Genomic DNA, 13,300 nt, shown 5'->3' with positions numbered 1-13,300 from the left:
CCAAATTCTAGTACAGTATGTAACAATGTTCTTCCATTGAAGCTACTGGAAGGAAACATTTCCTAAATTTCCACATCTACTTGAAATAGTCATAATTTTCTATCTTATGTGAATTTAACAAATGTACTTTAAACTATTGTTTTTATCAAGCAATATGGATTCACTATACTTATTTGGGCAATATGCAATTGATACTGCAGCTCAGATAATGGGAATAGAAAATTGCAGATGGTCAGAACCAGCAGTGATTTATTTTCTGACCAATGAAGACTTGGCTTTTCTCTTAGGCACTGGGCAGTTGATGGTATGGGGCAATTGGTGAATATATTTGAGTTTTACTATGGTCTCGATTATGTTTATTATTTCAAATGGTCTTTATTGTATTATGTTTTAATTTTGTTTGTTGCCAAGAACTCCTTCTGGAAAATGGATGCCTATATAAATTTGTTTAGTAAATAAATGCCAAGGGAAGAAATATTAGGGAAATCAAGTTTGCTTTCAAAACTTAAAACTACTGTCTCACATTTTACCTGAATATGATTACATGAATGCATATCTTGGGAAGTTTGTAAATATAATTTCTAGGAAGTGGTGATTCCATTCCCTATATTACTCTAACTTTATCGATAAGTTTTTAAATTTTGTTAAAATCATAACCAGTTTTGCTCTCATTGAATATTGATTAATTATTGTGACACTTAAAAACATAATGTATCTCTAGGACAAGATTTAAAAGAAAACATGCTTTATTAAATCACCATTCTTGTTGTTTAAGTTCTCTCCATACAGTGGGACATCTTCTCTGCTGCCAACATTTGTTAATTTCTCTGCTGTTTCTTGGGCAGATGGTGGCTGTGGGAGGAGGCGTAAAGGGTGAAAGGAAAAATTGTCATATTATTTTTAGAATGAAGGGATGACATGTGTGAAGGGTACTTAACTCCTCCAGGGTGTTAATGTGGGTTGGGTTGGTTGTCATTTGTTGATGGGAAAATTATTCCTCTGATTTTGCTCAGGTAGAAGAAATAATACAGTTTGGAGTAGCAATAAAAAGAGTGTTTTTAAAGGGACACCATTAGGACTGGCAGATCTATGATATCAATATGTCATTAGAATTTCAGTGGTTTTATTCCAGATTCTTCGGCTTGACAAGTCTGAGTAGAAAAATAGCTGCTTTCTCAATACTGGGAAAATGCTAAAGACAAGAATATTTTAGTTGGTGTGATTTACCTTGATACAGGTTAGGAGATGCCTTGACGTGTGATGGGCAGCAAACAAATTTAATTTATAAGTGTATTAAAAAAATCAAAAGTATCTCAACATAGCAAGAAATATATATATAAAACATTTCTCGTAGTGACGACTGCTTTCCATTAAGCAGCAATTAAATGATAGAAGGTAAGAATTAGAATTAAAAGCTGTAGGATGGAAACATGTATGTCCTCCTATAACCTGTTTAACAAAGACTTTTGGAAGAAGGACCATTTCAAATTCATATTTTTCAGGCAGTATGTTTAGTGCTGAATTGTCTGAGAATGATAAATGATATATATTTCGCTTCAGTGATGGAAATAAATAATAGAACATTTTACATGGTTGCTGAAAAAAAAATCACTATAAATATGTGGCTTTCTGTTTGTGTGTGCACATGTACAACATAAACACACTGTACAGGTAGTCTTCGACTTACAACTATTTCTTTAGTGACCCATTAAGGTAGCTTTGTAGGAGAGCAGATTTGGGACCCATCAAAAAACCGTCGGATTGCCTTAACTTGGAATATCTTGCAGGCTGCAGGAGCATAATGGACTCCTTTTGAATGGTAAAATCTTCCCATAGTTGTAGAGGTACATTGTATAAAATTTGTACTGTAAGAAAAATGAGTATACCAGGATAGGGAGGTATGAAATTGTACTGCAAAAAAATTACAGATGTGCACCTATTTGATTGGAGTTCTGTTTGTTTACTTTATAAGATTTTATGATAGTGTCAGGCAAAAAACCTTGGTTTTCTGATATTTTATTAATAGTTTTTGTTTCCTGCAGACTAAAGTAATTTCCTAAGTGTTTTTCTCATTTTCATTTGTGAGTTAGACATAATAATAACATTGGCATACAGACAGAGTGGCCAGATGATGGGCTGGATCAAGAAGCATTTGAATTATTGGATTTAGATATAAATTGAAAAGTAAGGGGGCAACTGTTTAGAGTTACATATAATATAGTGTTTGGCCTTTTTACTTTTTACTGATAAAAGTTCAAGAACTTGTCCAGTCAACTCTCATTAATAGTCTCCATGGTCTTTTGAAGTAGAGAACTAGAATCAAAGAAGATAGTGTAATGAAGATCCCAACATTATTTAATAGGAAAATGGAGCTTGACATTAGAATCAAATATTCTTAAATAAGAATAAATGTAAAAGTATTAGATCAGTCAATCCAATTAAACATGTTCTTACAATTGCTTTGTTTCAGCAGCTTGTGTGTAAACAATTCAACTCTATTATTGAACAGAGGCAGAAATTTTTTTTCAACATTGGATTACCTTTCTGCCTCCCTTATTTTTTGTGGCTTGGATTTTAAAAAACAAACAAAAATATGTGACTTGCTTTTGAGTAATTACTGAAATAATGAAAAAAGGCTGGCAGATTGGAGAAAGCAGAATTGAAAATTGCCCAGTGGTATTATAGGTAAAACAGGATAATAAAAACAAGGACAAATAGGCTGAAAAACAGCTTCTATCCCAGGGCAGTAGCTCTGTTGAATTCAACCGTTGGTGAGGTGTCTGAGGTTTTCAATTCAATGTGTTAAATGTGAAGGATGTTTGTTTATTTTTATTTTCATGATCATGATGTGCACTGAAGATGGTGTTTGATTTCGTTGTACGAGGTGCAATGACAATAAATTAAACTAAACATTTCTTCAGAAATAATTCATTTTTGTTGCTTTGTAACACCAATATTTGTTATCAAGTGTTTTATTTAAACAAAGCACAACCACTTATATATCATTGTAATGAACATATTTTAGAGTAAACTAAAATGTCCATGTTAGAAATTCCATAGTGTTTCTTAACACTCGCTGTATTCACAGAAGTACCAAATTTGCTATAAATGTATTTACTGGGAGTCCTGCTTTGATTCTATTTTTTTCCCATCACTCTAATGTTTTTATTGATGGATTATTATATTGCCATATATTCCACATTAGCAATAAACTTTGTCAACTTTCCTTAAAATTGAAATCAGTTTTAAATCAGTTTTCACATGTTTAGTCTAATAGAAAGCATAGTTGTTTATTTCTTTATGTAATGTGTCTGCTAATCAAAAAATGGCAGTAGCCTCTTTTTTCACGGGGTGGCAGTATATTATAACATATGTTCATATTTTCCAAAACTCTGAAGTCCCTGAGCACTTTGGTAGAAATATGGTTTCTATTCCTTAGTCCTTTAAAAGACCATTGTCTCTTAAAAGATTAGTTTGCAGCACAATCATTGCTCTTTCCTATAAATAATAGTTATTTTATGGCGAAAAAATAGTTAATATTCCATAATTCAAGACAAATAGATTGAAAAAACAAAATGCCAGTAAAAGAATAAGTTATCCCGTTTATTCAAAGATAGCATCCTTCCTCTCAGATGAAACTTGGTATCTCTGCTTGCTTTTTTATGTCAATATGGTTTAGTAATCCTAAATTGGGGGCAACTTGTTTCATTGTATCATGGCTGATCCCAATGTTCCTTAAATAATTGAGGAAGTGTTGCAAATGCACACAACATGCCAATTGCATGACTGAAATGCTAACTGTAATAACTATTATTTCTTATTATGTATTTCATTGGCAGAGAACAATAGCATTTTGCTACAATTCTACAAATTGAAAAATTAATCTATAAAACTAATAAAGCATTCTACTTTAATCCACTCTAGCTATTCACTGGACTAAAAACCAATTTCAGCTTGCTGTTTAGCTGATTTCATACCTGAAGCTGAGAGTAATCATATCACATTTCTATAAAACTAAAATACGTCCTCTTAAAAAGTCAGTTTGCTTACAATCTCAATTGAGACCAAACACAGTTGTGAAGTAAAGACAAGGCTGTTAAGCAAATCTGGATTCCCCCATTGATTTTACTTGTTGGAAGCAGGCTAAGAAAGTTGCAGGTGGCAATCAGGTGATCCCAGGACACTTTAATAGTTAGAAATACATGCCAGTTGCCAAGTGTCTGAATCATGTTGGATCATGTGACAATGGGGACATTGTGACAGTCACATTTGAATGGTCACTAAATGGTGATAAGTTGAGGACTACATGTATTGCTAAAGTTAAAAGTTTCCCTCTCTAGTCATGTCTGATTCAAGGGCACAATGCTCATCTCTGTTTCTTGGCCAAGGGAGCGGGCATTGTCCAAAGCCATTTTCCATGATCATGTGACCAGCATGACTATACACCAAAAGGCACAGAGAATGCTGTTACTTTCCACAGAAATGATACCTATTATTCTATTTGCATTTGCATGCTTTCGAACTGCTAGGTGGGCAAGAGCTGGGGCAAGAACATGAGCTCAGCCCAGTGCACAGTTCTTAGACCTTGAACCCCGGGTGTCAGCTTTCCAGTTGACAAACTCAGTGTCTTTAACTGCAGAGACATCACACACCTCCACCTCCCCATATTGCTATTTTAACAGAAAGGCTTTTGCTTTCTTAACTCTATTTAGTTCTAATTTGTTAATAACAGCTTATCCCAGAAGAACTGCAAGTCTGTTGCTAGATCTCTTTCTTAGGTTTAGAACCATCCTATATGAAAGCAAAATTAAAATACACAAGAAAACTTGTGAAACATTAAAACAATACAAAGAAAAATACACAGGCTTAAGGTAACCTTAGCTCCTAAATCAATGACATGACAAAGCAAAATGAAAGCAGCATTTCACAGCATGTCAAGAGTTTGGTTTTTCAGGAAATGGTTTGGGTATTGTTGCCTTGCATGATTTAAAATGGTTAAGCAATTCCTATTGATTTATAGAAATGCAATTCTTTTATTGAATTTTAGGCTGGGGAGCCAGCAGCATTAACCCATCACCTGCAGTGCAGACAGGACAGAAATCCAACAGCTTCAACCCAAATGTCAACAAGACACCAATGAAAGGTAACTGATAAAGATAAATTTTAAAACATGTTACCTTTGAGCTCAGACTTCTCCAGAACCTTGCATATTCTCAGGTCTATTTACAAATAATAGTTTCTTTTGAGGCTATATTTTATTTTTACTACCTCTGACTAAGTATTCATCATCCTTGGAATACATGTACAAATATGTACATAATTTGGATTTTACATGCCCATTCTAATGTTGTATTTGCAATTACATTGACTGTGTGGTAAATTATTTTTGAGAAGAGTCTCATGAAAGATAGGCTTCAAATTTACATACACACTGAATATATAAAGGAAGAAATGCAGAATACTTTTCTGACCATAAAAGTACACATGTGGCAAACAGTGTTCTTAGATGTGTCTAAAATCTTTTCTTGAGTAATGTCTCCTAAATCCATTTGTTCATATGTCATCCTTCAAAATGCAGTCACACAAATACTGACTTGGTCAACATTGTCTATGCTTTCTTTTTTTGCAGAAGCTGGAAGTTCTTCTAAAGATTTAACAGCTTGGTTTAGCCTCTTTGCTGATCTGGACCCTTTGTCCAACCCAGATGCTGTTGGGAAAACAGATAAAGAACATGAATTGCTCAATGCATGACTTGTCTACCTATGGTAAATCTCTATTCACCAATCATTAACACTGTCTTGGAGGTTTAAGAAAATTTAAAACTGAACCAATGCATTGTTGTACGACTTCTCAGTTTTGTGCCATTCTAATAAAATCACAGGATTGACCTTTCCCTTTCTATAGGTTACAATTATTAGCTCTTGTTTATATAAACAGTTTACACCCATTTTTGTAAGTAGATGTACTGAATGAAATTTTGGTTTAAAGAGAATTGCTAAGTAGATTAGTGTACTTGATGTCACTTGATTATCTTGACAGCAGTCACATGGTAATAAAAAGATAAAATGTAAAAGAAAGGTTATTTTTGTATATTTATTCTTTGCCTAAATCAGAAAAGAAAATCATATAATTGGAAGTTGCATGGATTGAATCAGGAAGACAATAATGTGTAATAAATGCAGAATATAAACTAAATTTCTATTCTTAGTATCAATAATGAAAAATCTATACTTTGGGACTAATCATAAGAAAATTATAGTTGAGTATGAATCTTCTGCTCACTCTCTGATTTTAAATTATTAAATAGCATGGCATAAGTTCAAATCCACTGCCAAGACTACATACTTTTAGAGTGTTCTTTTGTGCCAGCAGTTTCTGCTATAAAAGAGACTAGATTTTTATTGCCTTTGCCACCATGTGCATTCATGATAATCTTCGTTTCTTCTATAAGCCTCTTTTCATTGTAGCTGGTTTCATACAACCATATTCTTAAGCCTGTTGTAACACTCTTCTTTAATAAAGATGGTTTTGACAAAAAGTATGTGCAAAGGATCTTTTTTATCCATTGGAACATAAAAAATTAAAATGATAGAAATACCATCACTTGTGGTCAGAAATTTAAAATTAATTTTATTGTTGAAAAAATAGCTCATAAGAGAAGAGTTGTTATCAATATGAATTATCTCAGGCATTTATTTAATTATAGTGTCCAACTACCTGGTGCCAGATGACTGTCATGGAAAAGAAGCAAGCATACAAACAAATTAGCAAGCTAATCTTTGTAGAAGAGGTTCTTTTTAATCTCTCTTCTCTAGTTGTTTCTGTCCATCCAGTACAAGGCAGAGTAGGTCAGATGGGGTCCCTATAGATATACATCATTTTGTGGGGCCATAAAAACCTGCCTTCTCTGCCCCAATACCTGTCTTCTGAAACAAGAACTCCCCATGAATACATTCAATTCCCACCCTTCAAATGTTCCAGGACCTTAAGACCTAGCTGAAGATCTGGACCTATTCCAAGGCATAGAGTTAGGATTATAAGTATTCTAACTCTATGCCTGAGAATAGGTCCAGATCTTTTGGCAGTCTAAATTTGTTATTCATCTGGTTTTATGGGGTTGATCAGCTTTCTTTTTTAAAAAATTATGTATTCTTTTAAAAATCATAAGCCACACAGTGTCTATGCTCCCTTTTACTCCCATTTCATGTATTAATAATCATGTTCATTTATTTATTTTTATTGCTTACAAGATAATAGGTATAAATAAAAACATAGTTATGAATACATGGATACATATAAGAAAAATAAAAAAATAATAAAAGAAACAATAGGACAGGGATGGTAGGCACATTGGTGTGCTTATGCACGCCCCCTACAGACCTCTTAGGAAAGGGATGAGGTCAATAGTAGACAGTCTAAGGTTAAAGTTTTTGGGGTTTGGGGAAAAATCTACAGAGTCAGGTAGAATATTCCAGACATTGACCACTCTGTTGCTAAAGTTGTATTTCCTGCAATAAAGTTTGGTGCGATTAACCTTGAGTTTGTATCTATTGTTTGCTCTTGTGTTGTTATGGTTGAAACTGACAGGTAGGACATTGCAATGTATGATTTTATATACTATAGTTAGATCGGACCAAAGGCAGCATAGTTCTAGGTTTTCTAGGTCTAGAATTTCAGGTCTGGTGGCATAAGGTATTCTGCAACAAGTAGAGGAGTTGAGAACTCTTCTTGTGAAATATTTCTGGACTTTCTCAACTGTGTTAGTATCAGATACGTAATGTGGGTTCCAGACTGATGAGCTGTATTCAAGTATTGGTCTAGCAAATGTTTTGTATGCTCTAGTTATTAGTGTAATATTACCAGAGAAAAAGCTACATAAGATTAGGTTAAAAACTCTTAATGCCTTTTTTGCTATGTAGTTACAGTGGGCTCTAGCACTTAGGTCATTTGAGATGAGAATTCCTTGACAGAGTTTGGATCATCAACAAGGTCTTGACTATTCAGCCTGTATTTTATTTTCTGGGTTGTTGTTTTTTGCCAATATGTAGGACAGAGCATTTATTTGTTGAGATTTGAAGTTGCCATTTGTTTGACCATCCTGATACATAGTCAAGGTCTTTTTGAAGGGTAGCAGTATTGTCTGTGGTGTTGAATAACTTTACATCATCAGTGAAGAGAACGCAGTTGCTCTTGATATGATCACAGAGGTCATTTATGTAGATTATGAAAAGAGTTGGTCCTAGAACACTGCCTTGGGGGACACCATTGTTGACAGGTACAGAATTTGATAAGACACTCCCAATTTTGACCATTTGTTTTCTGTTTGACAGGAATGCTTCTATCCAGCAATGCAGGTGTCCAGAAATAACATAAGATTTTAGTTTTAGGAGTAGTTTGTCGTGTATCACTGAATCAAAGGCTTTACAGAAGTCCATGTAGATTGTGTCTATTGCTTTGCCCTGCTCGAGTTGTGTAGTCCATATGTTTTTGCAGTGTAAGAGTTGCAGATTACATGATAGGTTTTTCCTAAAACCAAATTGTTTGTTAGAGAGTAGGTTGTTTGTTTCTAAGTGGAGGAGGATGGATTGGTTAATAATTGATTCCATGACTTTACAGGTGACGCAGCATAAAGAGATTGGTCTGTACTTTTCAACTAGGCTGGGGTCTCCCTTTTTGAAGATGGGGATGACTGTGGCTTGTGACCATAGTTTTGGCAAGGAGCTGGTCCTGAAAGATTTTTCAAAGATTATGCTTAGAGGTTCAGTTATGGCAGTGGATAGCTTTTTTAAGAAGTAGGCACATATTCCATCCGGTCCAATAGACAGAGATGGTTTTAGATTGTGCAGTGCTTTTTCAACAATGTCTTCTGTAAAATCAATATGTATTAGATCATTGTAGTTTTCTGTGGTTTGGTTAGGAAATACTGGGCATGATCCATTGCTGTTTACAAATACTGAGCCAAAGAATGTGTTAAAGATGTTGGCTTTAATAGTGTCATCGTTTGTAGAGTTGTAATTGCAGGAATGTTCCATTCTCGGATGGCAAACTTCAGATAAAGAATGTTTCCAAGCAAATACAACTCAGGCAAACAAAGTCACTAATCTATGGAGAAAGGAGGATTAGAGAGGGGAAGTAAACATATGTTAGACTTTAACTAGAGATAATTAATTGTATGGATTACTGTACTAAACAGTAATGAAAGTTAAGCAATAACCAAAGTTAACCAATGATGGAAGATAACTAAAAATGTATATAAATACAAGAGTATACTTGAATAAAGATCATCATGATTCAGTTGTTCATGATCAAACAACTCGACTGCCTCGTCATTACAACAAGTGGTGCATGGACAGGGACCCTCTTACTTCGTCCGGCAAGGATTTGGTGCACCTTCAACCCTTTGTGGTTTCTTCAACCTTTTGGTTTCTGTAAGTATGGGGTCTTCGCTTTCTGAGGAACAAAGGAAGCATGTAGATGAATTAGGCTATTTGTTGAAGAAAAATAATACTGAGGTACCACAGAAAAATCTCTTAAGGCTGGTCCAGGAGATTGCAGCTCAGTACCTATGGTACCCAGAAAAGGGGTCTTTAAAATTAACTGATTGGGAACGTATTGGGAAAACTTTGCATACTGAACCTCGAGCAAAAATAGAAGTTTTGCATGTGTGGCATTTATGTAGGCATGCAATTGAAAAATTTGGTCACAATGAACTTTTAACACCTCCACCTTCACGTTATACTAATGCTGTCATTTGTCCCCCTTCTTCACCTGAATATATGTCTTCAAATCCCTCAGCTCCTGCAGATACAGGGCAAAAGCCTCCTGACTCTATTGTTCAGTCTTCTTTTCAGAAAATGGTAGAGACTTGTAAAAGGGATGCCTCTGTCTCAGGAACAGAACTTGCAGAATTACTGTCTGTTTGTCCGGTGCAATATCATCCTGGTCAGAGGCCACAGCTTGGACTGCAAGTAGCAGAATGGGAGGGTCTGCCTTATCAGATCTTAAGAAAGTTTAAAAAGGCAGTTACAGACTATGGGATTAGTGGTAATTTTACAAGAGGACTTGTAGAAGGAATAAAAAATGGTTATACAATGATCCCTGAAGATTGGAAGCAAATATTTTGCATGATTTTAACATCCATGCAATATGTGGTTTGGGAGAGTGAATATATATGAGACATGCTCAAGCTGCTGCTTTAGGAGGAGGAGCATATACAGTTGAGCAACTATTTGGTTCTGGACCATTTGGTACAATTCCTACTCAAGTTGTTCTTCCTCCAGGTACGTTAACTATTGTTTCTGAATGTGCCTTTCATGCTTTTCTTATGGTACCCCAAGCTGGAGAACCTAGAGCAAATTTTTCAAACATTCGACAGAATGCCAACGAGCCTTATGCTGACTTTGTTGAGCGTCTGTCCAAAGCAATTAGACAGCAGTATTTTCTCATTTTTCAAATTTTTAGCAAATACAATCCTAGCCGCTGTTAATACATTTACAACCAAATATTTTAAATCTTTACTGCATGTATCGGGTAAAATTCCCAATAAAAAAATCTCTGGTTTCAAGTCTATGTGTTTCTTTATCATTTTTTCCAACCACATGTGGATTTTAGTCCAGTATTTTCCAGCATCCTCACAAGTCCACCACATATGGTAATATGAGCCGGGTATCTGATGACATTTCCATCATTTTTCAGATTTATTCTTGAACATTCTTGCTATTCTTGTCGGGGGAAAATGCCACCTGTAAAACATCTTATACAAATTTTCTTTATATGCTATTGACATGGTCATTTTATAATTTTGAGACCACAATTTTTGCCATTTCTCTAAATCAATCCCATATCCAAAATTCTTCCCCCAAGCAATCATAGTTTTTTTAACTTGTTCTTCCTCTAGTTTAGTTTCCAATAAATAACCATACAATTTTTTAAATTACCTTTTCATCAGTACCTGTCAAAATCTTATCTAAGTCAGTCAATTTGTCATAAAATCCTTCTGTTTTGAGATCTTCATCATACCTTGAATGTATTTGCACATATGAAAACCAATTCATCTTTATACCTTGTTCCTCTAGATTTTGCATCGATTTAAGTTCACCCTTTTCATCCAATATTTCCCAATAGTCGATAACCAGACTGGAATTTTCAAATAACATTGTCTTTTAATCTTCTCCCAATTTAACCACAGAGACTCCCGTATATGATGTCTTCTAAAATAGCCCTGTGTTTTAGTTCCCTTATACCATAAAAAAGCATGCCACCCCAACAACAAATCATGTCCTTCTAATGTCAACAATCTAGTATTTCTTAATGTTATCCATTCCTTAGCCCACATCAAGTTTGTAGCTTGGTAGTACAACTCCCAATTAGGCAAACCAAATCCTCCTCTAATTCTAGCATCTTGCAAGAGTTTTAACTTTATTCTCACTTTCTTACCTTGCCATATATATTTCAGCACAATTTTATTTAAATCTTCAAAATAGTCTTTTCCAAGCCTAATTGGTATCATTTGAAACAGGTATAAAATTCTGGGTAAGATATTCATCTTGATTGTTGAAATTCTCCCTATTAATGACAATTGTAGATTTTCCCATTTCGTCGAGTCTAACGCTATCTGTTGTTTAAGTTTAATGTAATTGTTCTCTTTTAATGTACTATATCTTCCTGTTAAATGTATCCCCAAATACTTAATCTTGTTTGTGACTTGAATTTTCAATAGGTCTGCCAGTTCTTCTTTTTGTCTTAATAGCATATTCTTTGTCAAGATCTTTGTTTTATCTTTATTTATTTTCAAACCAGCCACCTTACCATATGCCTCTATCTTTTCCAATAATTTTGGTGCTGTTTCTAAAGGGTCTTCCAAAATAAAAGCCAAATCGTCTGCAAAGGCTTGCAATTTAAATTCTTCCTTTTTAATTTTCATTCCTTTTATACTTGTATCATCTCTAATATTTCTATTCAACACTTCCAAAGTTAATACAAATAGCAAAGGTGATAGTGGGCATCCTTGTCTTGTACCTTTTCTTATATTGATGGAATCTGTCAATTCTCCCTCTATCATTACTTTTGCTGTTTGCTTATGGTATATGGCTTCTGTAACTTGAATAAATTTTCTGGCGAAACCCATCTGTTCCAATAATAATAGCATGAATCTCCAATTCACATTATCAAATGCCTTTTGTGCATCTAAGAATATCAAAGCCATTTGCTTTTCAGGGTGTGCCTCATAATATTCCAAAGTATCCAAAATTACTCTCATGTTATCTTTGATTTGTCTCTTTGGCAGAAATCCATTTTGATCAGGATGAATAAAGTTATTTAAGTATTTTTTAAGTCTTTCTGCCAAAATTGAAGCGGAAATTTTATAGTCTGCATTTAATAAAGAAATAGGTCTATAATTCTTGATTTGCAGTGGATCAGCCTCTTCTTTTGGAATAAGTGTAATATAGGCTTCTGACCATGTTTTAGGTATCTTCTTCTTTGACATAACTTCATTCATGACTTCTAGCAATGGAAGGCTCAGCAATTCTTGTAATATTCTATAAAATTCTGCCGGAAGCCCATCTGGACCTGGTGCTTTTCCATTATTTTGCTTCTTAAGTGCTTCAGTTAATTCCATCATTGTTATATTGCTCTCTAACATTTTTTCAGTCTCTTTAGGTATCTTAGGTAGATTAGCATTCTGTAAGTACTGTTTGACTCTTTCCTCATCAATATTCTCTTGTTTATATAATTCCCCATAAAAGTCTCGAATAATTTCCTTTTTCTCTTTATTGCTGTAGCAAACTTGACCTTGATCATCTATTAACTGCAATATTTTCCTTGATTCTTTCTCCTTTCTCAATTTGTATGCTAACCATCTACCTGGTTTGTTTGCATCTTCAAAGTAGTTCAGTTTAGCACTTCTGATTTTCTGTACTAATTCTTCTTTCTCTATTTGACCCATTTTGTGTTTAATTATGTCCAATTTTAGTTTAATGTCTTTTTTATGTGGTGTTTTCTGTAGTTCTTTTTCAAATCTTTTATGCTCATCTTCTAAAGCTTTAGTGGCTTGCCTTTTCCTGATGTTCCTTTTCCTTGTATAATCTATTATCAAGCCTCTAAGATATGCCTTCATTGTATCCCAAACATTCTGAATTGAGGTATCTTCTTTTTTATTTTCTCTAAAGAAAAAGGCCAATTCTTTCTCCATCCGTTGTGTGAAGTCTTTTTCCTTTAAAATAGTACTATTTAACGTCCATCTCGATCTTCTTTTTTGTCCTTTCCATTTAATTGTCACTGGATTGTGGTCTGCCCAAGT

General features: G+C 34.3%; 1 protein-coding gene across 26 annotated transcripts in view; it reads left to right on the top strand.

The window, feature by feature from the left end:
- The window catches only part of ICA1 (islet cell autoantigen 1), a 52,331-nt gene extending 45,793 nt beyond the window's left edge, over nt 1–6,538 (top strand). For all 26 annotated transcript variants that reach the window (XM_087918157.1, XM_087918153.1, XM_087918143.1 and 23 more), the window contains 2 exons: nt 5,048–5,143; nt 5,630–6,538. In XM_087918157.1, coding sequence (XP_087774283.1) covers nt 5,048–5,143; nt 5,630–5,751 — 218 coding nt within the window. In that variant the 3' untranslated portion in view covers nt 5,752–6,538. The remainder of the gene's footprint in view (nt 1–5,047; nt 5,144–5,629) is intronic.
- Nucleotides 6,539–13,300: the final 6,762 nt, after the last annotated feature.

This window comes from Pseudonaja textilis, chromosome Z, assembly GCF_049901715.1.
Source record: "Pseudonaja textilis isolate UNSWEBS1 chromosome Z, rPseTex1.2, whole genome shotgun sequence".
Lineage (NCBI taxonomy): Eukaryota > Metazoa > Chordata > Lepidosauria > Squamata > Elapidae > Pseudonaja > Pseudonaja textilis.
Note: the sequence above shows the minus strand (reverse complement) of the source record. Positions and strands in the feature narration are given on the sequence as shown.